This window comes from Leucoraja erinacea, chromosome 2, assembly GCF_028641065.1.
Source record: "Leucoraja erinacea ecotype New England chromosome 2, Leri_hhj_1, whole genome shotgun sequence".
NCBI classification, from domain to species: Eukaryota; Metazoa; Chordata; class Chondrichthyes; order Rajiformes; family Rajidae; genus Leucoraja; species Leucoraja erinaceus.
The window spans coordinates 13743739-13766840 of NC_073378.1; the positions used below are offsets into that span (position 1 = coordinate 13743739).

At 41.7% G+C, this 23102-nt stretch overlaps 1 protein-coding gene across 1 annotated transcript in view; it reads right to left on the reverse strand.

Moving 5' to 3' along the window:
• Positions 1–23102, reverse strand: part of mylk4b (myosin light chain kinase family, member 4b) — a 188002-nt gene that overhangs the window by 133643 nt on the left and 31257 nt on the right. Inside the window, exon 2 of the mRNA XM_055651777.1 lies at positions 4334–4606. Within this exon, the coding sequence (XP_055507752.1) occupies positions 4334–4552 (219 nt within the window). The 5' untranslated portion in view covers positions 4553–4606. The remainder of the gene's footprint in view (positions 1–4333; positions 4607–23102) is intronic.

The following is a 23102-nucleotide window of genomic DNA, read 5'->3' on the forward strand; positions in this document are numbered from 1 at the left end:
TTTGGCATGTTGTTAAAAAATATCACAGTATTATTATTACATCCGTTGAATCTGCCCTAAGTTTATTCAGGTACCTGCCATATACCCTTCCCTACTTTAATCCATTAACATTTAACCAGCAATTAGAATAAGGATATAATATAGACTCATACATGGGCAGATGCATTGTGCCTAATATAAATGAGGAAAATATGTAATTCAATGCATTTGCCGTTATTTCAATGGTGATGCTCCTCTTTCTCTGACAAACTGTAATGCTGGACCCTGTGATGGCAAAGGAATTAATTTTTTAACGGCTGATTTCCTGAATGCAATACAAGTTCGTTCAGCAATATGGAAACTCACTCTGTAAACTAGTCGCAGTGGGACCATAATCTCTGTACTCACCTTTAGCTTGCCACGAATATTACTCCAGGATTGTGTAACAATTTGGCGAGAAAGACAATGCAGAGTTCCATTATCCAAATGTGCACGCATTTACAGACTACTTCTGTGTCTCGTCAAGGGATTTTGATGCTCTGACTCGGGGACCCTGCTGAGTTTCAAGCGCAGGCTGTAAAATTGTAGCCTGAATTTGTCCGCACAAGTTCCAACATTGCCTGACCAGGCCAATTTAAAGAATGAAGGGGAGCAATATAATGGGACATATGGCAATGAAATCCCTTGAAGATTCTGTCAATTTCCTGCAACCCTTGTGCGAAGCCCATGAAAACAGTAATGTTGATCTTTGCCAATTCTATGTATTCCTGATAGCTGACAGCAGATTAAGGGGCAGGGTATCTGGGCAGGCGTCTTAGACTTCCAAATAGTACCTTATTTTAACATGCCTCAAAACACAACATTTTGAGCAATTCCGCACAAGAGTCAAAAATGTGTTTAGACTGCCCACTCGGTAAAATACCCGGTGAAGAGCAAGGGAATTCTCTCTGCTGCTCTAGACTGCAGCCCACATTTATCCCACTAAAACCAGGTATCAGTTTGCTCTTTGTGGACCATTGCTATGCTAAAATTGGCCGCCACTTTCTTACGAAGCAACACTTCCAATAAATTTCTTCAACACCTGTGAAAGACGTTAAATAAATAGAAACCTATTTTTCCGTATTTAGCCCTAAAAGCCGTATTTAAAGAAAAATAAGGCTTTGACAGCCATGAGGTTCTCGCAGCACAGCATGGTAACAGGCACTTGGTCCAACTCGTCCAACCCAACAAAGATACCCCATCTAACCTAGTCCCATTTGCACATATTTGGCTTCTATCCCTCTAAAGCTTTCCTATCCATCTACCTATCCAAGTGTCTAATAAATGCTGTTATTGAACATGCCTCAACTACCACCTCTGACAACTTGTTCCATATACCCACCATCCTCTGAGTGAACAAGTTGCCCCTCAAGTTCCTATTAATTCTTGCCCGCTCACCTTAAACCTGAGTCCTCTGGTTCTTGATTCCACCACACTGGGTAAAAGACTCAGTGTAGTGGAATCTATTCCTTTCCTGATTTTATAAACCTCCATAAGATTATCCCTCAGCCTACTGCGCTCGAAGGAATAAAGTCCTAGCCTGCCTAAACTCTCCCTATAGCTCAGGCCCTCGAGTCCTGGCAACATCCTCATAAACCTGCCACACATTGATACATTGTCCTCTCGTTCACCTCACAAACTCAGACTGTGCATCATCTACTTGCACCATTGAGCACTTTCCTGGTGTTGGTTCATGTTTCCTGATGTTGGTTCAGGTCTCCTGGACGTTAGCACTATGTAAAGTCTTCCAACCTACATAATAAAAACTACCTGGCATACAAATGGCTTTTCTTTCCTTTTACAAGTACTGACATTTTTTTAACTCACTTTGATCAAATTAGCGTCCCGTCAATTTTTTTTTGCTTCCAATTCCCTGAAGTAGAACCTAGCCCTGGCAATTACTGTTACTTCTTAACTCGATTTATCACAAGCCAATGTCTGATATTGTCTACAAAATCTGTCACTGGGAATAAAGTATTTGATTATTTAAAGCATATTTATCTCCATAGCTACAGTATTTCCTCATCTTATTTCAATGCATTACTAATGCATTTCTGAAGTTTTATTCTAACACTTTCCAACAGAATAAATTGGCGTATTGGTGTTGCTGGCACAATTACATCAATACACATGGAGAATATTTTCTTGGGTGGGTTCATTGATGGTATCTCTTAGGATTTGGCTGAATCAGATGCCCAAAGAAGCCTCATGCAGGGGCTCCTGCTGTTTTAGACCCTAAATTGGAATCCTCTTGAATAAACGTAAAGTACCTGTTGTAATAATAATAATAATAATAATAATAATAATACATTTTATTTTTGGCCGCCTTTCAGAAATCTCAAAGACACCTTACAGAGATTAACAAGAATAATAAAACATATGATCAGAATAAAATAAATAATAAAGACATCACAGAAACACAAATTAAAAACAGAATTCAGTCCAAAAACAAAAAATCAAAAACACAATGTGAAGAGAGAGCAGCGGCAGCTAAAGCGCGCCAGCGTCCACTCTCCCTTCATGGCAGCCATCTTGGACTAAGACTAACAGGTTTACTTACAGACAAAAAAAAAATCATCCCCCCACAATGGTTACCACTGTGCGGGAAGGCACAATGTCCAGTCCCCCAGTTTACCCAAAGTCAGGCCTATTGAGGCCACCGCTGTTGCCTCTATGGAGGCCCGATGTTCCTGGCCATTCTCGCCGGGTGGTGTTGACCCGGCGTCGGGAGAGTCCTCTAAGCGGCTGGGCCACCTGGAACGGCTGCTTCCTGACTGGGGACCGCGGCTTCCGAAGCCGACAAAGCCTCGCCGGTTTGGAGCTCCCAGGCTCCCGATGTTATAGTCGGCACCGCCCGCTCCACTCCGCAGACTCGCAGCCCGGAGGTGTTGATCTTGGCGGTTACAGCTCACCGGAGCTCCAGCGCGTCGATCCAGCATGGCGACCCAGGCAAGGCATTGCCCGCTCCGCTCCACGATAGCACTCCAGCGCTGCGCCGCCACAGAAGCCGAGGTGCTGGGCGGCCCCCGCCAGGAAACGGCGCTCCACGCCCGCTGGTAGGCCACGAGGACGGGTCGACGGGCAGCCCGGAGAAAAAGCTGCCTCACCGACCAGGTAGGGACCTAGAAGTAGAATTGCCCCCTACCCCCCACATTAAAAAGTCCATTTCACCAACGGACGAAACACAGGACTTACTCAAAACTTTTTTTAAAAAAGCGAATTAAACGGACGGCTGCTGGTTAGCAGCCGTTCCCCAAGATGGCTCCTCCTCTGTTGTAAAGAGATCAAATGAGTTATCCCAGTCTCCTGGCCAATTTTATATCTTATCGGCAGAATGTACTAGCTGATAGTCACGGCCTACGCGAGTCGTACCAATGTCCCATAAATTCCAGTTATCCACTAGTAAGTTAAACAAACACTGATTTATTTTGTAAGAAGTCCATAACTTACATGCACGGCCAGGAATGTTTAATCACAGTAAAACACAGTCCGACACGGTTCGACACTGTCCAACACAGTACGACACGGTAACAAAAATCGTTTGACTCCACTGGTTATTTTGTGTGCTTCTTACACTGTCTCTGAGGCATCCTTTTGTTTTTTTTTCAGCACTAAAGCCAAGTGAGCAGCAGCCCCTCTACAAGACATACTATATATTTATCAAACCAAACCTGATAACCAGTCTGTTCTAGACACAACATGAAACAAACACAGTAATTAAACATTGTCTCACTATGCTTATTCTGCGTGTTAGAATAAAAGGAATTACAATAGAATTCTTGCCCCAAACATTATCCTTCAAAGATTATTTATTTCATTGACGTTTGAAGCATCTTGCTGTGCGCAAATTAGATCCATAGTGAACTTTATCTGTCCTGCAAATAACACTTCCTTCACTCCAGCACACCAGAGGCTATGAATAGTGCTTTGCGAAAAGGAAGTTTTATTTATAGCATGAAATAAATATATTATGAAATCCTGCGGGATATGATTTGGTTTTCTTTATTCTTTCATAAATGCAATATTTCATTACCAAATCAGTCCCACGGGGACTTATTTTCCAAGGTACTCTGTACTAATTAATTCATGGACTTGACAAGTTACTATATGATTACAATGTGTACACACAGGGCAAGGCAGACATTTAAAACAAATTTGCCTGCTTGCAGTGTATATTACAGGTGTTTCAGTTTGAGTTTAATGCAGTCAGATCTGGGAGGCAACATTCAGGGTTCTTCAATTAAACTTATGTTGTTACCTTGGAATCAAACTGTAAATGTTAGAACTGAGGCTTAGATTCAGGAATAAAGCTTACCTCATCGTCCTCAGTGTTACCATCTGGTTCATTGGCTTTTTCTTCCCAAAAATTCCTCATAGTTTCCACTCTTTCGAAGTAATGAAAGAAAGCCATTTTTCCTAACCTTCCACTGTTAGATCTCTTGTTGATTTCCTTCAACCTGGGCACCTTCCATGATTTATTAGACTCGGTCAGCGTTATATCTTCGTACCTTCCCTGCTCATGACCACCTTTCATGCTTCTTCCATAAATATCTCACTTTACTGGTTCACAGATGTTTCCTCTTGTACTCTGTGAATGAAAAAATATACATATTTCTCTTGCTTCTGACAAGTTATTTAACACATTTTTATGCATGTAAAAAGAACTCTGACAGTCAAATCCAAATAAGTAAAATTTCAATTCCAATTTAAGTTAATTTTATGTCAATTAATTATATTTATTCTATAACTGTCATCACTTGTACAAAGGATGTATTTATATAAGTATTTTGAGAAACATCTGTGTGGAATACACTGAATTTGTGAAGAGCACTGCTTGACTGGTACCCAATCCAGAACCTTACACACGGTCTACATAATTAGTGTATTGAAGATAGATTGTAGGCCAACTTCAACTGATTCTTCTACAGAGTTTCTCAAAGCCATGACCTTTGCCAAGCAAAAAGCTAAGTGTAGCAAGTGTACGGGAATGCCACTGCCGACTCGACCCATCCAGGTCACACTTATCCTAAATTGAAAATACGTAATATAACCATATAACAATTACAGCACGGAAACAGGCCATCTCGACCCTTCTAGTCTGTGCCGAACACATAATCTCCCCTAGTCCCATATACCTGCGCTCAGACCATAACCCTCCATTCCCTTCCCGTCCATATAACTATCCAATTTATTTTTAAATGATAAAAACGAACCTGCCTCCACCACTTTCACTGGAAGCTCATTCCACACAGCCACCACTCTCTGAGTAAAGAAGTTCCCCCTCATATTACCCCTAAACTTCAGTCCCTTAATTCTCAAGTCATGTCCCCTTGTTTGAATCTTCCCTACTCTCAGTGGGAAAAGCTTTTCCACGTCAACTCTGTCTATCCCTCTCATCATTTAAAAAAACCTCTATCAAGTCCCCCCTTAACCTTCTGCGCTCCAAAGAATAAAGCCCTAACTTGTTCAACCTTTCTCTGTAACTTAGTTGCTGAAACCCAGGCAACATTCTAGTAAATCTCCTCTGTACTCTCTCTATTTTGTTGACATCCTTCCTATAATTAGGCAACCAAAATTGTACACCATACTCCAGAATTGGCCTCACCAATGCCTTGTACAATTGTAACATTACATCCCAACTTCTATACTCAATGCTCTGATTTATAAAGGCCAGCACACCAAAAGCTTTCTTTACCACCCTATCTACATGAGATTCCACTTTCAGGGAACTGTGCACAGTTATTCCCAGATCCCTCTGTTCACCTACATTCTTCAATTCCCTACGATTTACCATGTAATCTTTCCTTTATCATTGTTGGGATTAAATCCTAAAACCTTCTGACCAAAAATAATCGGCATCAGAAGAAGGGCAGTTGTTCAAGAAGCCAGTTCACCACAACCTCTTTGGTACCAAGTACAAGAAAATGCAGATGCTGTTGAACAAGAATGTGAAATTCTCTGCCTCAGAGGGCGGTGGAGGCAGGTTCTCTGGATACTTTCAAGAGAGAGCTAAATAGTGCTCTTAAAGATGGCGGAGTCAGGGGATATGGGGTGAAGGCAGGAACGGGGTACTGATTGGGGATGATCAGCCATGATCACATTGAATGGCGGTGCTGGCTCAAAGAGCCTAATGACCTGCTCTTGCACCTATTGTCTATTGCCTATTGGGTACAAGTGAAGACTTCTGTTTATTGATTCTCAAATGTTGTTGACTCTCCTCATCTACATTCAGCTTAGCATTTGTTTGTGGCAGATCGAGTTTAATAAAAATCTTGGTTCTTGCCAACACTTGATCATAATCATAATCATAATTTATTAGCCAAGTATGTTTTGCAACATAGGAGGAATTTGGTTTTCCATAAAGTCTGATATAGATACTGTGAAGTCAGTAACAATACTGCTCATGGTTAACTGTGTGGTTCAATGTCACTATGTAACTATCACTATGTAACTATCAAACAGTCTTGTCCATTTGAGGCATGACTATGATTAGTATTGATATATCATTCGGGCTTGTCTTCACCAGAACTTAACTTTGTTCCAATTTAGTTAACTTTATTGCTACATTGTTCTTCAGTGTATCTGGGACAGAATGGTGTCAAAAGAAAATTGTTTTTTTAATTTCATTTAATATGGATATCTACATCATAATCTCTAATAACTGAGTATGTAACCTTAAATATTTCTAGATATTTTCCCAACCGCATGTCTAGATCCAATTTTCGGGACCAATCTGTGTCCTACAGCAACAACTGATTTACAAACTTGTTCGTTATTGTGACACGGCCAAATGTTTTATCTGGATTAGTCTTCTATATTTTACATAAAAATGCTTTTTTTTTTGCTGCACTTTGCATTAATGTCATTTGGTTGAATTTGTTTAGATAGTCATAGAGACAAACAGCATGAAAACATCCTCTTTGGGCCAACTTGCCCACGTTGACCAACATGCCCCATCTACACTAGTCCCACCTGCCTGCGTATGGCCCGTGTCTTCTAAACCTTTCCTACGCATGTAGCTGTCTAAATGATTCTTAAATGATGCGATAGAACCTACCTCAACTACCTCCTCCAGCAGCTCGTTCCATGCACCCACCACCCTTTGTGTAAAAAAACTGTGCCCTTGGACATAATTAAGCAATCTGCTGCCACTTCAGTGCTCGTGTATGTACACTGGACATGATATCACTTTCTTTGTGTAAGTCATTCTGCTATTTGCCAATGCTGCTGGCTGGCATAAATGCTACATTAACACAAGTCTCCACATTTTATCAACTTCAGTACCTTGTGCACTCCCCCCTGTGGTTCTTCACTGTGAACATTATTTTGCTGTGAAGAAATTGCTGTGCAAGAATTGCTTTGATTTACTACATTGTCTTTAGACTTGCATGCTGAGGTTGTGTATTTTGAACCATCAGAACAAAAGATTTTCCTGTTTGAAGTTGGACGTATGTGCTATGAATAGCTTCCATGACATCTGTGACATCCATTTGTGCCAGTCCCATCCATATGCTTTGGATTCTACCTTAACTACTGCTCTCTGACTGTAACTGCAGTCATGTACCCTGCACAATTCTCTGGTATTGCTTGATTCCATCGCAATAGAGGAGAGGCATCGATAGGGTAGACAGTCAGAAACTTTTTCCCAAGGTGGAAAGTCTGGAATGCATTGTCAGGGATGGTGATGGAGGCACATACGATAGTGGCATTTAAGAGGCTTTTAGGTAGGCACATACAGTAGATATGCAGGGAATACATCAGGAGGTGCAACTCAAGAGCCAACAATATCATGAGAGACCCCTTCCACCCCTGCAACGGACTGTTCCAACTGCTACGGTCAGGCAAACGCCTCCGTTGCCGTGCGGTGAGAATGGAGAAGTTGAGAAGGAGTTTCTTCCCAGAGGCCATTCGGACTGTAAACGCCTATCTAACCAGGGACTAACTCTACTGAACGTTTTTCCTTCCATTATTTATTATGTAAAAGAATATGTGTGTTATGATTGTGTTTATAGTTTGTTTGGTTGTTTGTCTTTTGCACAAATGTCCACGAGCATTGCCACTTTCATTTCACTGCACATCTCGTATGTGTATGTGACAAATAAACTTGACTTGACTTGACTTGAATGGAGGTATATGGATCATGTGCAGGCAGATAAGATTACATCCTGTTGGCTGGATGTTCTACATATACACTGTAGGCTGACAGATCTGTTTCTGGGCTGTCCTGTTCTATGTTAGTGTCATTAGTTCATAGTCAGAAGCAGGCTCTTTGGCTCAGCTCATCCAGGCTGACCAAGATGCCCCATCTAAGCCAGACCCATTTACCTGGATTTGGCCCCATATCCTTCTAAGCCATTCCTCCCATGTCTGAAGTAGGGACCTGACCCAAGACATCGCCTTTCCACGGTAGGCAAAAATGCTGGAGAAACTCAGCGGGTGCAGCAGCATCTATGGAGCGAAGGAAATAGGCAGCGTTTCGGGCCGAAACCCTTCTTCAGACATGGGAGGAACTCCATCCAGCACTTTTTTCTACCTTCGATTTTCCAGCATCTGCAGTTCCTTCTTAAACATCACCTATCCACATTCACCAGAGATGCTGCCTGATGCACTGTTACTTCACCACTTTGTATCTTCTTTTCTAAACCAGCAACTACAGTACATGCCTGGTTTCTGGTTTCCTGCTTTCTACATTCCTCCCATGTATTTGTTCAAGGTTTTATCTGCTCAATTCCTTTATTATGCTATAAATGCAGGAAATATATTTAGGAGGCAATAGGGAACAGAGTATATCAATGCTGAAGACATTTCAATCTTACAAGAATGGCGATGGTATAGAAGCATTGAATGGTAACTCCACTTCTCAGAATCAAATGGGTGCAGCAGCATCTATCGAGCGAAGAAATAGGCAACGTTTCGGGCCGAAACCCTTCTTCAGACTGAAGAAGGGTTTCGGCCCGAAACGTCGCCTATTTCCTTCACTCCGTAGATGCTGCTGCACCCGCTGACTTTTTCCAGCATTTTTGTGTACCTTCAATTTTCCAACATCTGCAGTTCCTTCTTAAAACTCTTGGAATCAAATTGCAGTACTTACAGTACTGTGCCCACACAATGCTGCCCTCTACCACCATTGACTAGTCACTGCAAAACATTTCCCCAATCCTCCTCTTGCTCATTCACCCGCCACTACTACAAATCACACTTACTGAATAACTCAATCTCACTCAGAGTCTCAGGTATTCTGCAGTAACACCAACATTATCCCGACACCTGATGCATTTCCCTCATCTCAGTAGATACAGGGTTCACATAATACAAGCTGATGTCCTGCCCTGGATGGTTAGACACATGATAAGTAAAGAGGTGAACGGTTACCAGAGTTATGCCCCTGTCCCACTTAGGAAACCTGAACGGAGACCTCTGGAGACTTTGCGCCCCACCCAAGGTTTCTGTGCAGTTCCCGGAGGTTTTTGTCAGTCTCCCTTCCTGCTTCCACTACCTGCAACCTCCGGCAACCACCTGCAACCTCCGGGAACCGCATGGAAACCTTGGGTGGGGCGCAAAGTCTCCAGAGGTTTCCGTTCAGGATTCCTAAGTGGGACAGGGGCATTAGACGAGGAGAATGTGGAGTTAAGGTTAGAGCCACAATAGCCATGATCTTATTAAATGGCTCAAATGGATGAATAGCCTTCTCTGTTCCTAATTCATGTTTGTACATGCAACATATCTCAGGCACTGGAGATCTAGGAAAATACTAACTAAGTAGGTAGGCTATTCAATACCAAAAGACTGTTCTGACGATATCTCATGGCTTGCAGCTCTCAATCTGTGGATCAGAGGTTCTCCAGAGGTCCACTTTCCTGAACCAAGGAATGGCAAATGGAATTCAACTCTGACATGTGTGAGGAATTGCACTTTGATATGTCAAATCTGAGGATTTACACAGTAAAGGGTAAAACCCTCGAGAATGTAGCACAATGTTGAGACCCCTTTGAGTGCAGGTACATGTTTCCTTATAAATGGCGAGTCAGATGGACAGTACGGTGAAAAGGTGTTCTTGGTTCTTGGTTCTTGGTTTCTTGGTCCTCCAAAATATTCCAAATGGAATTTAAACTGGTGAAGGGAGGGCTTAAGCCAGAAAGGGTTATTGGGAAGAAAGAGCTACTTTAAATTTAGTTGCATCTGGTTGGTTAACTATAGTTGGGTGGAGATTATTCCATGCTTTAATTGTGCGGGGGAAGAACGAATTGCTGTACACATCTGTCTTTGTAGCTGGGATCACAAATTGGATCGAATGCCCTCGTCTGCTCCTAATTGGTTTGGTCTTGTAATCTATGTCTAGCTGACCATTTAACATTTTGTAAAAACAGGTCAAACGGTGAGCTTCACGTCTGTCTTGGAGAGGGTTCCACCCCATAGAATTCAGAAGTTTGGTGACACTCGCTTCTCTCTCATAGGTGTTAGTAACAAATCGAGCTGCCTGTCTTTAGACACGTTCGATGGAAGAAATGTTTTTATTTGTGTATGGGTCCCATGCTGCAGCTGCGTAGTCCAAATGAGGTCTAACGAGGGTGAAGTATAACTTCTCCTTGACAGAAGTTGAACAATGATGAACAATGTTGTGCAGGATTGCCTATAATATGAAGGATATTGAGTAAAAAAGGTGGGACATCATGATGGAACTGTGCAATTTGTTGGTGAGACCACACTTGGAGTATTGTGTGCAGTTTCGCATTGCCTTGTAATAGGAAGAATGTCATTAAGTTGGGAAGAGTGCAAGAGTAGTCCACCAGGGTCAGTTCAGTTTAGTTTATTGTCAAGTGTACCGAGGTACAGCGAAAAGCTTTTGTTGTGTGCTATCCAGTCAGCGGAAGGACAATACATGATCACAATCGAATCATTTACAGTGTATAGATGCATGATAAGGGAATAACGTTTAGTGCAAGGTCCAGCCAGCAAAGTCTGATCAAGGATAGTCTGAGGGTCACCAATGAGGAAGATAGTAGGATGTTATCCAGGCTTGTGTGTGAATTTATTGAGAGAAGATGGATAGACTGGGACCTTTTTTTGTGTGTGTTGGAGACTGAGAGGGTGACTTTATTGAGGTGCACAAGATCATGAGGGGCATGGATAAGGTGAACGCTCAGTCTTTTCCCCAGGGTATTGGATTAAAAAACTAGAGGGCATATGCTTAAGGTGAAAGGGGAGAGATTCAAGAGGGTACTCAGGGGCAACGTTTTTACTCGGAAGGAATGAGCTGCCAGAGGAAACTATATAAGCGGATATAATTACAACTTTTAAAAGACATATGTACAGATTTATGATAGGTTTAAAGGGATTTGGGCCAAATGCAGGCATATGGGATGAGCCCAATATGTCAACTTGGTCAGTGAGGACAAGTTGGGCCATACTGTACAATTTTATGATTCTAAGTGACAACTTTAAAATATGTGGGTTTTTTTTAATGTATATTGTAAGAGGTTGTGTGGGTGAGGTCCACAAACATACTGAGAGCTAAAAATGTGGCCTACTCTGGTAAGTAGGATGAGAACCACTAGAATTAGATCATGGCTTTGTCTGCATTGTAACCTCCTGTCGGCTGCTTGGTTCCATTATCCTAAATATCCCATCAATCTCAGGTTTGAAATTTTCCATTAACCTCATCTCAGCAGATTTTCTGGGGATAGTTCCAGATTTCCATTTCCCCTGGTATTGCTTCCTGTCATCACTGTGTCAACCCGTAGTTTTGAGGTTATTTCCTCTTTTCTGGACCCCAGCATGGGAAATGGCTTCCTCTGTTTTCTAACAAATCTATTACGCATCTTCAATGCCTCTGTTTTATCGCCCAGAGAGCAAAGCCAGTCCAATATGTGCAATAACCCCCAGAATTTAACCCTTTAAGTGCCATTCTCAATCAATGTATTAAAAAAAAACATCCATAAGGCAAGAATAATGCCATAAAGAATAAAATAAAGAAAGAGACACCTTGGAAGTAGTGCATGATCCTTTGAACTGATGACAGCTATGGGGCTTACATGCTGATTATTGCCACATGCTGAACTAAATAAAATAGGAATATTCAAAACCAAAATGGAATACTACAGACCTCCACACAACTCATTAATTTCCAGTTGAAATTAGGACCATGTATGTTTCTACCGCTTTTGTGACTTTCTCATTCTGACAATTAGTAGGCCTTAGGACCAGATGTATAGATCATTATATGCAATTCAGTCACCAACTTGCCAAACATTGACAAATCTTCATTGTGGATTCATTTTCTAAAATATGAACATATAAATATTTTAATCGTATGGGGAGCAAAGCAAAGATGGCGCACTGTAGCACAGTGGTAATGGAATTGAAGTAGAAAGGGTGCAACGGAGATTCACCAGGATGTTGTCGAGAATGAAGCTCTTCAGTTAAGAGGAGAGACTGAATAGGCTGGAGTTTTTTTTCATAGAGTGGAGGATGCAGAGATCCGGGTTCGATCCGAACTATGGGTGCTGTCTGTAAAGAGTTTGTACGTTCTCTATATGACCACGTGGGTTTTCTCTGAGATCTTTGGTTTCCTCCCACACTCCAAAGACAGGTTTCTAGGGTAATTGGCTTGGTATTAGTGTAAATTGTCCCAAATGTGTGTAGGGTAGAGTTAATATGCAGGGATCACGGGTTGATGTGGACTCGATGGGCCTGTTTCCTGTATCTCGACAAATTAAAAAATGAAAAAAGCACCTGGTAATATTCCGATCACTCCTAACACTGGTCTCTTGTTCCAGATTTACTTGTCGATATTCTCATTCATTTTAGATTTTAAATTCTATAATTAATGTAATAAATGATAATTTAACCCTTTAAATTGTACTCCAGTTAAAATACGATAAGATTTTCTCGGAAAAATGTTAAACATTTGGAAACACAACAGACTGCAGATGTGGTTTACAAAAAAGTGCTGAAGTAAGTCAGCATGCTGGTCAGGCAGCATCACTGCGATACATGGATAAGTAACATTTCTGGTTGGCATCCTTCATTAGACTGATTGTAGTAGGGGGGAGAAAGCTGGAAGAAATGTAGCAAGTAACAACCAAGTAATGACATTGAAAATAACCCCTACTTCTACATGTATTTCTAAATTTTACTTATACTTATCTTATTTGTCATTTCCCCCCTCCCTTTTTCTTTCCTGGCTCCACTTTTGTCTCCAGTCCAAAAATAAGATGATCTGCTACATAAATGATGTTGTCCAGTCTACAGGTTTGTTTTATTCTGTTTTCTTTTTGTCTGACAGTCTACACGCACTTCACTCATTTTCTACATTTTATTATTCTGTGTTATTATGTAAGTGTGTTTTCCTTTTCCTTTAATGTTCATTCCTTCTTTGGTACTCAAAATTCACTTCATATGTTTTCATCTCAGCATAAGAGAAGCCCATGAAGTTTATATCAACTTTCAAAGCCTTCCACCAGTTCTGTCTCCCTACATATCCCTGTAATATACTGTATATATAGTTTCTCACATGCACATCAACTTTATCCTGATTCTCTTGCCACCCCACGCACCACAGGAAATTAACAGTGGCAGATTCATCTATCAATATGCACTCCTGTCAGATTTGTGGGGGGAAGTTGTGGTCATTCACATGGGAAGTTAAACTGAGGCCTAATCACTTGTCTCAGGGACACATACAGAATGTCACGGAATTGTTTTAAAGGAAACTAGGAAATGTAATTCCTGACATTTTGGCTTACAATTATCCATTAACTAACGTATCTGCACTGATGATCACATTGCTGTTGTGAATTCTACTTCATGCAAATCAGATGCTGCTTTAGCTACATTATGAAGGAAACTATCCTTCAGCAAAGTACTTCATTGGTTATGGATAGGGTGAACTGTTTTAAATATCTGGGAGTCCACATCTCTGAGGATATGACATGGGCATCACACGCCTCAGCACTCGTGAGTAAGGCAAGGCAGCGCCTTTACCACCTCAGGCAATTGAGGAAATTCAGAGTGTCTCCGAGGATCCTCCAGTGCTTCTACGCAGCGGCGGTGGAAAGCATCTTGTCCGGGAACATTACCATCTGGTTTGGGAATTGCTCTGCCAAGGACAAGAAGGCTCTGCAGAGAGTAGTGCGTTCGGCCGAACGCACTATGGGAACTTCACTCACCCCCCTGCAGGAACTATACAACAGGAGGTGCAACTCCAGAGCAAATAAAATCATGGGAGACCCCTTCCACCCCTGCAATGGACTGTTCCAGCTGCTACGGTCAGGCAAACGCCTCCGTTGCCATGCGGTGAGAACGGAGAGGTTGAGAAGGAGTTTCTTCCCAGAGGCAATTCGGACTGTAAACGCCTATCTCACCAGGGACTAACTCTACTGAACGTTTTTCCTTCCATTATTTATTATGTAAAAGAATATGTGTGTTATGATTGTGTTTATAATTTGTTTGGTTGTTTTGTTGTTTGTCTTTTGCACAAAAGTCCACGAGCATTGCCACTTTAATTTCACTGCACATCTCGTATGTGTATGTGACAAATAAACTTGACTTGACTTGACTTGACTTGAAGCTCAAATTTGCAGTCACGGAAACACTATAGAGATGCAATTTTTCCTTGATTTTCTTCTTGCTTTGTGTCCAATATTTTGGTCGTAGAGAATTATAGTTATTCAGCATGGAAACAGGCTATTTGGCCCAAGTTGCCCAAGCTGTCCAAGATGCCCCACCCATGCTTGTCCCACCTGCCCGCATTTGGCCCATATCCCTCTAAACCTTTCCTATCCATGCACCTGTCCAAATGCATTTTAAATGTTGCTACAGGACCTGCCTCAACTACCTCCTCTGGCAACTCATTGCATATACCCACCATCCTCTGTGTGAAAAAGTTGTTCCTAGTAAACCTTTCCCCTCTCACCTTAAACCTATGTCCCCTGGCTCTTGTTTGGTGTTGCAATTTATGCCTTATGTTTAATTTTCTGAGTATGTCTCACCAACCAATAAAAATTTGGATACGGATTTTGACATGCAGCACGGTAGGAAAATTCATGTACCACAGAAAGCACAGAAACCAGGACTAGTTCTTATAAGAGTTATCAATCTTACAAAAATGTAAACATTGCAACAATAAATGAAAAGTCAAAAACTGTAGGGTTGAATTGTTCTGAATTATGAAAGGAAGCAAACAAAAATTAAGACAAGGATTAAAATTTTAAAATGATGGTCATATCATCTATAAGGAATTGATTGATGAAATAGCATTTGTTTATAGTGGCTTTATAGGTAGTATACCCGAATAAACAATGCAGATAATTCTACAGGAGCACCATAGAAAGCATTTTATCAGGATGCATCACAACTTGGTTTGGGAACATACATAGAAACATTGAAATTAGGTGCAGGAGTAGGCCATTCGGCCCTTCGAGCCTGCACCGCCATTCAATATGATCATGACTGATCATCCAACTCAGTATCCCATACCTGCCTTCTCTCCATACCCTCTGATCCCCTTAGCCACAAGGGCCACATCTAACTCCCTCTTAAATATAGCTAATGAACTGGCCTCGACGACCCTCTGTGGCAGAGAGTTCCAGAGATTCACCACTCTCTGTGTAAAAAAAGTTCTTCTCATCTCGGTTTTAAAGGATTTCCCCCTTATCCTTAAGCTGTGACCCCTTGTCCTGGACTTCCCCAACATCGGGAACAATCTTCCTGCATCTAGCCTGTCCAACCCCTTAAGAATTTTGTAAGTTTCTATAAGATCCCCTCTCAATCTCCTAAATTCTAGAGAGTATAAACCAAGTCTGTCTAGTCTTTCTTCATAAGACAGTCCTGATATCCCAGGAATCAGTCTGGTGAACCTTCTCAGCACTCCCTCAATGGCAATAATGTCCTTCCTCAGATTTGGAGAGCAAAACTGTACGCAATACTCCAGGTGTGGTCTCTCCAAGACCCTGTACAACTGCAGTAGAACCTCTATACTCCTATACTCAAATCCTTTTGCTATGAAAGCCAACATACCATTCGCTTTCTTTACTGCCTGCTGCACCTGCATGCCTACCTTCAATGACTGGTGTACCATGACACCCAGGTCTCGCTGCATCTCCCCCTTTCCCAATCGGCCACCATTTAGATAATAGTCTGCTTTCCCGTTTTTGCCACCAAAATGGATAACCTCACATTTATCCACATTATACTGCATCTGCCATACATTTGCCCACTCACCCAGCCTATCCAAGTCACCTTGCAGTCTCCTTGCATCCTCCTCACAGCTAACACTGCCCCCAGCTTAGTGTCATCCGCAAACTTGGAGATATTGCCTTCAATTCCCTCATCCAGATCATTAATATATATTGTAAATAGCTGGGGTCCCAGCACTGAGCCTTGCGGTACCCCACTAGTCACTGACTGCCATTGTGAAAAGGACCTGTTCACTCCTACTCTTTGCTTCCTGTTTGCCAACCAGTTCTCTATCCACATCAATACTGAACCCCCAATGCCGTGTGCTTTAAGTTTGTATACTAATCTCTTATGTGGGACCTTGTCGAAAGCCTTCTGGAAGTCCAGATACACCACATCCACTGGTTCTCCCTAATCCACGCTATTAGTTACATCCTCGAAAAATTCTATAAGATTCGTCAGACATGATTTACCTTTCGTAAATCCATGCTGACTTTGGCCAATGATTTCACCACTTTCCAAATGTGCTGCTGTCCCATCTTTAATAACTGACTCTAGCAGTTTCCCCACTACCGATGTTAGACTAACTGGTCTGTAATTCCCCGTTTTCTCACTCCCTCCATTCTTAAAAAGTGGAGTTACGTTTGCTACCCGCCAATCCTCAGGAACTACTCCAGAATCTAAAGAGTTTTGAAAGATTATTACTAATGCATCCACTATTTCTGGAGCTACTTCCTTATCCATCCAACACCGCAAGAAATTGCAGTGAATTGTGGACGCAGCCCTGACCATCACTCAAACCAACCTCCCTTCCATTGACTCAATTTTCACCTCTGGCTGCCTTGGCAAGGTCAGCATCATGAAGAAGAACAAGTCGCACCCTAGCCGCTCCCTCCTCTTCCCTCTCCCTTCAAGCAAAATATATAGAAGAGTGAAAAACACACACCTCCAGATTGAGGGACAGTTTCTTCCCAGCTGTTATCAGCCAACTGAATAATCATACCACAACCAGAGAGATGTCCTGTATATCTACCCCATTGGAGATCCTTGGACAATCCTTGATTGGATTTTGTTTAACAACCAACTACAGATGCTGGAAAATCGGAGGTACACAAAAATGCTGGAGAAACTCAGCGGGTGCAGCAGCATCTATGGAACAAAGGAAATAGGCAACGTTTCGGGTCGAAACCCTTCTTTAGACTATTGAATTTGATTGAATTTTGTTGGCTTCACCTTGCACTAAACATTATTTCCTTGTCATGTATCTATTTGCTGTAAATGTCTCGATTGTAATCATGTATTGTCTTTCCGCTGACTGGTTAGCATGAAACAAGCTTCCACTATACCTCGGTACACATGACAATAAACTAAACTGTTCAACTGATCAATACCCGACAACGACATGGCAATGATAGTCAAAATAAATTAATTGGAAGAAATCTTGATGCAAAATGTTTGATTTCTTGATCAATGTTGTATTCCATTCTAGTAACTCTTGAATGATAATAATGAACCATTATGAGGACACAAATGACTTGATAACATTCTTAGATACGAGGTAGTACAGATGCTAGTTTACAAAAAATGACATACGTTGCTGGAGTAACACAACGGCATCAGGCAGCATCTTTGAAAGAATGGGCCGACTGCTTGTATTCACTAGAATTTAGAAGGATGAGCGGGAATCTTATAGAAACATATAAAATTCGTAAGGGTAGATGCAGGAAAAATTACATAAATTAGCTGCTGGCCACTGTACGTTAAGTCCTGCCAACTCAATTTCCAGTAAGTAAATCAGTTGCCCAGCCCAACATACAGGGACCAGTGAAACTAATGCCCCTGTCCCACTTAGGAAACCTGAACGGAAACCTCTGGAGACATTGTCCCATATCCCTCCAAACTTTTCCTATTCATGTACCCACCTTTCAAAAATTGTCTTCCATTTCTTTGTGAGAAGCAATTACACCTGAATAAATTCTGTGTTGTCACTAAACAGTGATGGTTATGTAAAACATAGCAGTACCTAACACATTATGACTGCACAGTGAAGGAGGTTCTTGTTATCACATAAGGAGAAAAGATAAACTTAGCTGACAAATGAAAAATCTGTTTTATAATTTACTTCATTGTGTAGGTTTTCCAATTGCCAAAGGAATATGTCGGAACTGTCCCAAAATATTAGAATTTGTATCTTTGAAGGAGATTTTTTAAATTTGATAAAATTTGGGACAAATAAGGAATATAGCAATAATCAACCTGGTAATAGAAAAAGTAAATAAACAAATGAAAATACACAATTTGTAAAGTACAGTGCCAAAATTCAAAGGATCTTGAAGGTTTAAGAGTTCTCCTTTAATTCTATGTGTATGTTTTAATGATTGTGAGCCTGTGTGTGTGGAGTAATAACCAGTTTAATTGGCATTTGTTCATGGGATCAATTTTTCGAGCGACAAACAAAAGGAAAGTTTGCAGTTTGTTTTATTGTAAGTGATAAAATGTAGTCACTACAAGTACATGTCGGTGTTTGAAAAATGAGTGAACTGTGTGGACTGACGCCATTCCGTGAGCTGGGCAGTGAAAATACGAATAATTGGGGAACATTTTGTGCCTGTATCTGGATAATACATTTAACTGTTACTCTCAGACCAGCATTGCTCTGTAATGGGAGAGACTGGGAAATGATTTGGTACATTGGAATCCTACACTTGGACTAGGTATGTATACATGTGGAATCAACTGTTCTGCAGTAAAAATGTCTAACTTCTATGGAGGTCTGTGAAACTACAAGTAGTACCATTGTGAGACGGCCACCGAAGTCTATATTATTTCATCACATTTTATGTGTAAAAGGTCAATTCCGTAGCAAATTTATTGACATGGAAAATCATGGATTCATGATCACAGCTTTAACTTTGAGGTTCTTACATATAGACGTTGGCCAAAAATATTCTGAACCATTTAAAAAAAAAAAAAAAAAAAATTGGATGTGTAATTAAATGATTACAGGGTAAAGGCCTACTTAATGACCTCCATCTGGCCATCTAATCAATCATCAAACTTTAAACAGTTGCTCAAAAACACATCCACCATGACGAACATACCAAAGACATGTTTTACAGATGGTGCAGAGCTGGTTTTCAAGTATTCAATTGAAAGGTCATTTGTCAATTAGGTGTTAGAAGAAGAATCTGGCATCGATTTAGCGTGGGTTTTGCTTACAATTGGCAATTATTCATCACATGTATCATATTTTAGTGAGACCTAAAATAACTCACTAGCAAGCTTCCCCTGTTGTTTTCCCTATCTACTGTTGATTCTACTGCACCACAGCATATCCAGGTTTATTTTCTCTCTTCAGTTTCTGACTCAAAATAAAGATAAATATTTTCAGTCTTGTAGAATCTGCTGTAGTGTTGATGGGTAGAAACATAGAAACATAGAAATTAGGTGCAGGAGTAGGCCATTCGGCCCTTCGAGCCTGCACCGCCATTCAATATGATCATGGCTGATCATCCAACTCAGTATCCCGTACCTGCCTTCTCTCCATATCCCCTGATCCCCTTAGCTACAAGGGCCACATCTAACTCCCTCTTAAATATAGCCAATGAACTGGCCTCAACTACCCTCTGTGGCAGAGAGTTCCAGAGATTCACCACTCTCTGTGTGAAAAAAGTTCTTCTCATCTCGGTTTTAAAGGATTTCCCCCTTATCCTTAAGCAGTGACCCCTTGTCCTGGACTTCCCTAACATCGGGAACAACCTGATGCAACAGCAGCAGCTGCAGATAACACACCATGTCTTAACAACAGCAAATAACAGCATTGTTTGTCAGTGTAAATTAATGCTACAGTTACAATTGCATCCCTATCAGATGTGCAATGGGGATCAAAAGTGTTACGTATTTTCTTGTATGCCAGCTCTGCATGTTTTGCAAGATGACCACCATGAAACCCATGGATGCATCATTATCGTAATAACATTATTAATTCACCAGGAAACTGATTAATGCATTCCACTGCACGGGTTCAACAAATGTTGATCAATTATTTTTTCAGTTGAATGAATAATGGTCCTGCAAGTTACCACTGCCAAATACATTTAAAAATTGTTTTTTTCTCTTTATACTCCTGCTGCTGCACCTGAGTTTTACAGCATTTTTCTCTTTTTTCTCTCAATTTCCGGCATGTACAGTATTTTGCTTAAAAAATAGCTTTCAATTGATGGAACAATTATGTTCTAATGTGCTGGTAATTCACCTGATTCATGAAAGACCATACGTTTGTTACCAAACAAAATAATTTTAGTGGAAACCTGAAGTATAACGGAACCACTATAATTTCAAGGTATCTAGTGCCAACCATTGTAAGAACATAGAATAGTACAGAACAGGACCAGGTGCTTCGACCCGCGATGTACGTGGCCAACATGATGCCAAGTTAAAGTAATCACCTCAGCCTGCACGTGATCCATATACCTCCATTCCCTGCATATCCATCATGTCTATCTAAAAGCCTCTTAAATGCCACTATTATATCTGCCTCCACCACCACCCCTGCCAACACATTCCAGACACCCATTACTCTCTGGGTAAAAACAACTTGATTTGCAAGTCTCCATTAAATTTTGCCCCTTTCACCATAAAATGTGTGTATTTGATATTTCCACTGATGGAAAACGTTTCTGACTGTCTATCCTATCTGTGCCTCTCATAATTTTAAACACTTCTATCAGGTCTCCCCTGAGCCTCCATGCTCGAGAGAAAGCAATCCAAGTCTGTTCAACCTCTCCACAATGCTCTCTGGATTAGAGGACATTAGCTATGATCTGTAATCCAGGAAGCATTCAGCTAAACCTATACTGTACCCTCAGTGAACCTCCATATTCTTCCTATGGTGGGGGCAATCAAAGTCATACACAATACTCCAAAGGTGGCCTGATTTATAATGCTCCATTATGAATTCCTGACTCTTATACTCAATGCCTCAACTAAGAAAAATAAGTACACCATATTTACCAATCTATCAAATTTACAGTATTGCCACTTTCAGGGAACTATGGATGGACACCAAGATTCGGTGTCTGTCCACAGGCACTGCGCCTGTACTCGCTGGAGTTAAGAAGAATGAGGGGGGACCTCATTGAAACATACAAAATAGTGAAAGGCTAAAAACATAGAGTGGATGTGGAGAGGATGTTTCCATTCATGAGAAAGTCCAGGACTAGAGGTCATAGCCTCAGAATGAAAGGAATTATCTTCCACAGAAGGCTGTGGAGGACATGTCAGTGAATATTTTTAAGGCAGAGATAGATAGGTTCTTGATTAGTACGGGAATCAGAGGTTATGGGAAGAAGGCAGGAGAATGTAGTTCGGAGAGAGAGATAGATCAGCCATAATTGAATGGCGGAGATTTGATGGGCTGAATGGCCGAATTCTGCTCCTATCACATGATATTATGATTCCTTTGTACATCAATGTTATTCAGGATGTAGCCATCAAATGCATAGAATTATAGAATCATGGAAAAATAGGTGCAGGAGTAGGCCATTCGGCCCTTCGAATCAGCACCGCCATTCAATATGATCATGGCTGATCATTTAAAATCAGTACCCCATTCCTGCTTTTTCTCCCATATCTCTTGATTCTATTAGCCCTCAGAGCTAAATCTACTGTAGCTCTCTCTTGAAAACATCCAGTGAATTGGCCTCCACTGCCTTTTGTGGCAGGGAATTCCATAGATTCACAACTCTCTGCATGAAAACGCTTTTCTTCATCTCAGTCCTAAATGACCTACTCCTTATTCTCAAACAGTGGCCCTTGGTTCTGGACTCCACCAACATCAGGAACATTTTTCCTGCATCTAGCCTGTCCAATCCTTTAAGAATTTGATATGTTTCTATAAGATATCCTCTCACCCTTTTAAATTCCAGTGAATATAAGCAAGGTTGACCCGTTCTTTCATCATATGTCAGTCCCGCCATTCCGGGAATTAACCTGGTGAACCTACGCTGCACTCCCTCAATAGCAATAATGTCCATCCTCAAATTAGGAGACCAAAATTGCACACAATACTCCTGATGCGGTCTAACCAGGGCCTTGTACAACTGCAGTAGGACCTCCTTGCTCCTAAACTCAAATCCTTTCGCAATGAAGGCCAACATGCCATTAGCTTTCTTCACTGCCTGCTGTACCTGCCTGCTTACTTTCAGTGACTGATGTACAAGCACACGCTGGTCTCGTTGCACCTGCCCTTTTCCTAATCTGACACCATTCAGATAGAATTAGAATAGAATTAGAATTACTTTTATTGTCATTCAGACCTTACCGTCTGAACAAATTTTCGTGCCTGCAGTCATACATACAATCATACAATAATAAACAACAATAAACACAAATTAACATCCACCACAGTGTATCCTCCAAGCGTCTCCTCACTGTGGTGGAGGCAAAAATCTTAGGGCTGCAGTCTCTTCCCTCCTCTTCTCCCTCTGCGCTGAGGCGATACCCCACCAGGCGATGGCACAAACAGTCCCGCGGCTCACCGAACCCCGCAAACGGGCCGGCTCAAGCACCGCAGCCCGGGGTGGTCGAAGCTGCCGCCCTCCAGTCCAGCGGTCACAGCCGCTGGCCCACGGCTGAACTCCGGACTCAGGTCACCGCCGCCAGAACGCCGTCCCAGCCACCGGAGCATCGCTCTAGCCCCGAGCCGGATCGCCATCACATGAGTGCCGTACCTCCCTCGAGCTGGGCCGCTCTGATGGGAGCGCCACAGCCCCTCACGGGAGAGTCTCAGCCCCGCGCCAGGCTGCTCTCACGGGAGCATCACAGCCCCTCACGGGAGCGCCGTTCCAGCCCCGAGTCGGACCGCCCTCATGGGAGCGAGCCCAGGGCAAGTCCTGACTGGCTGCCTC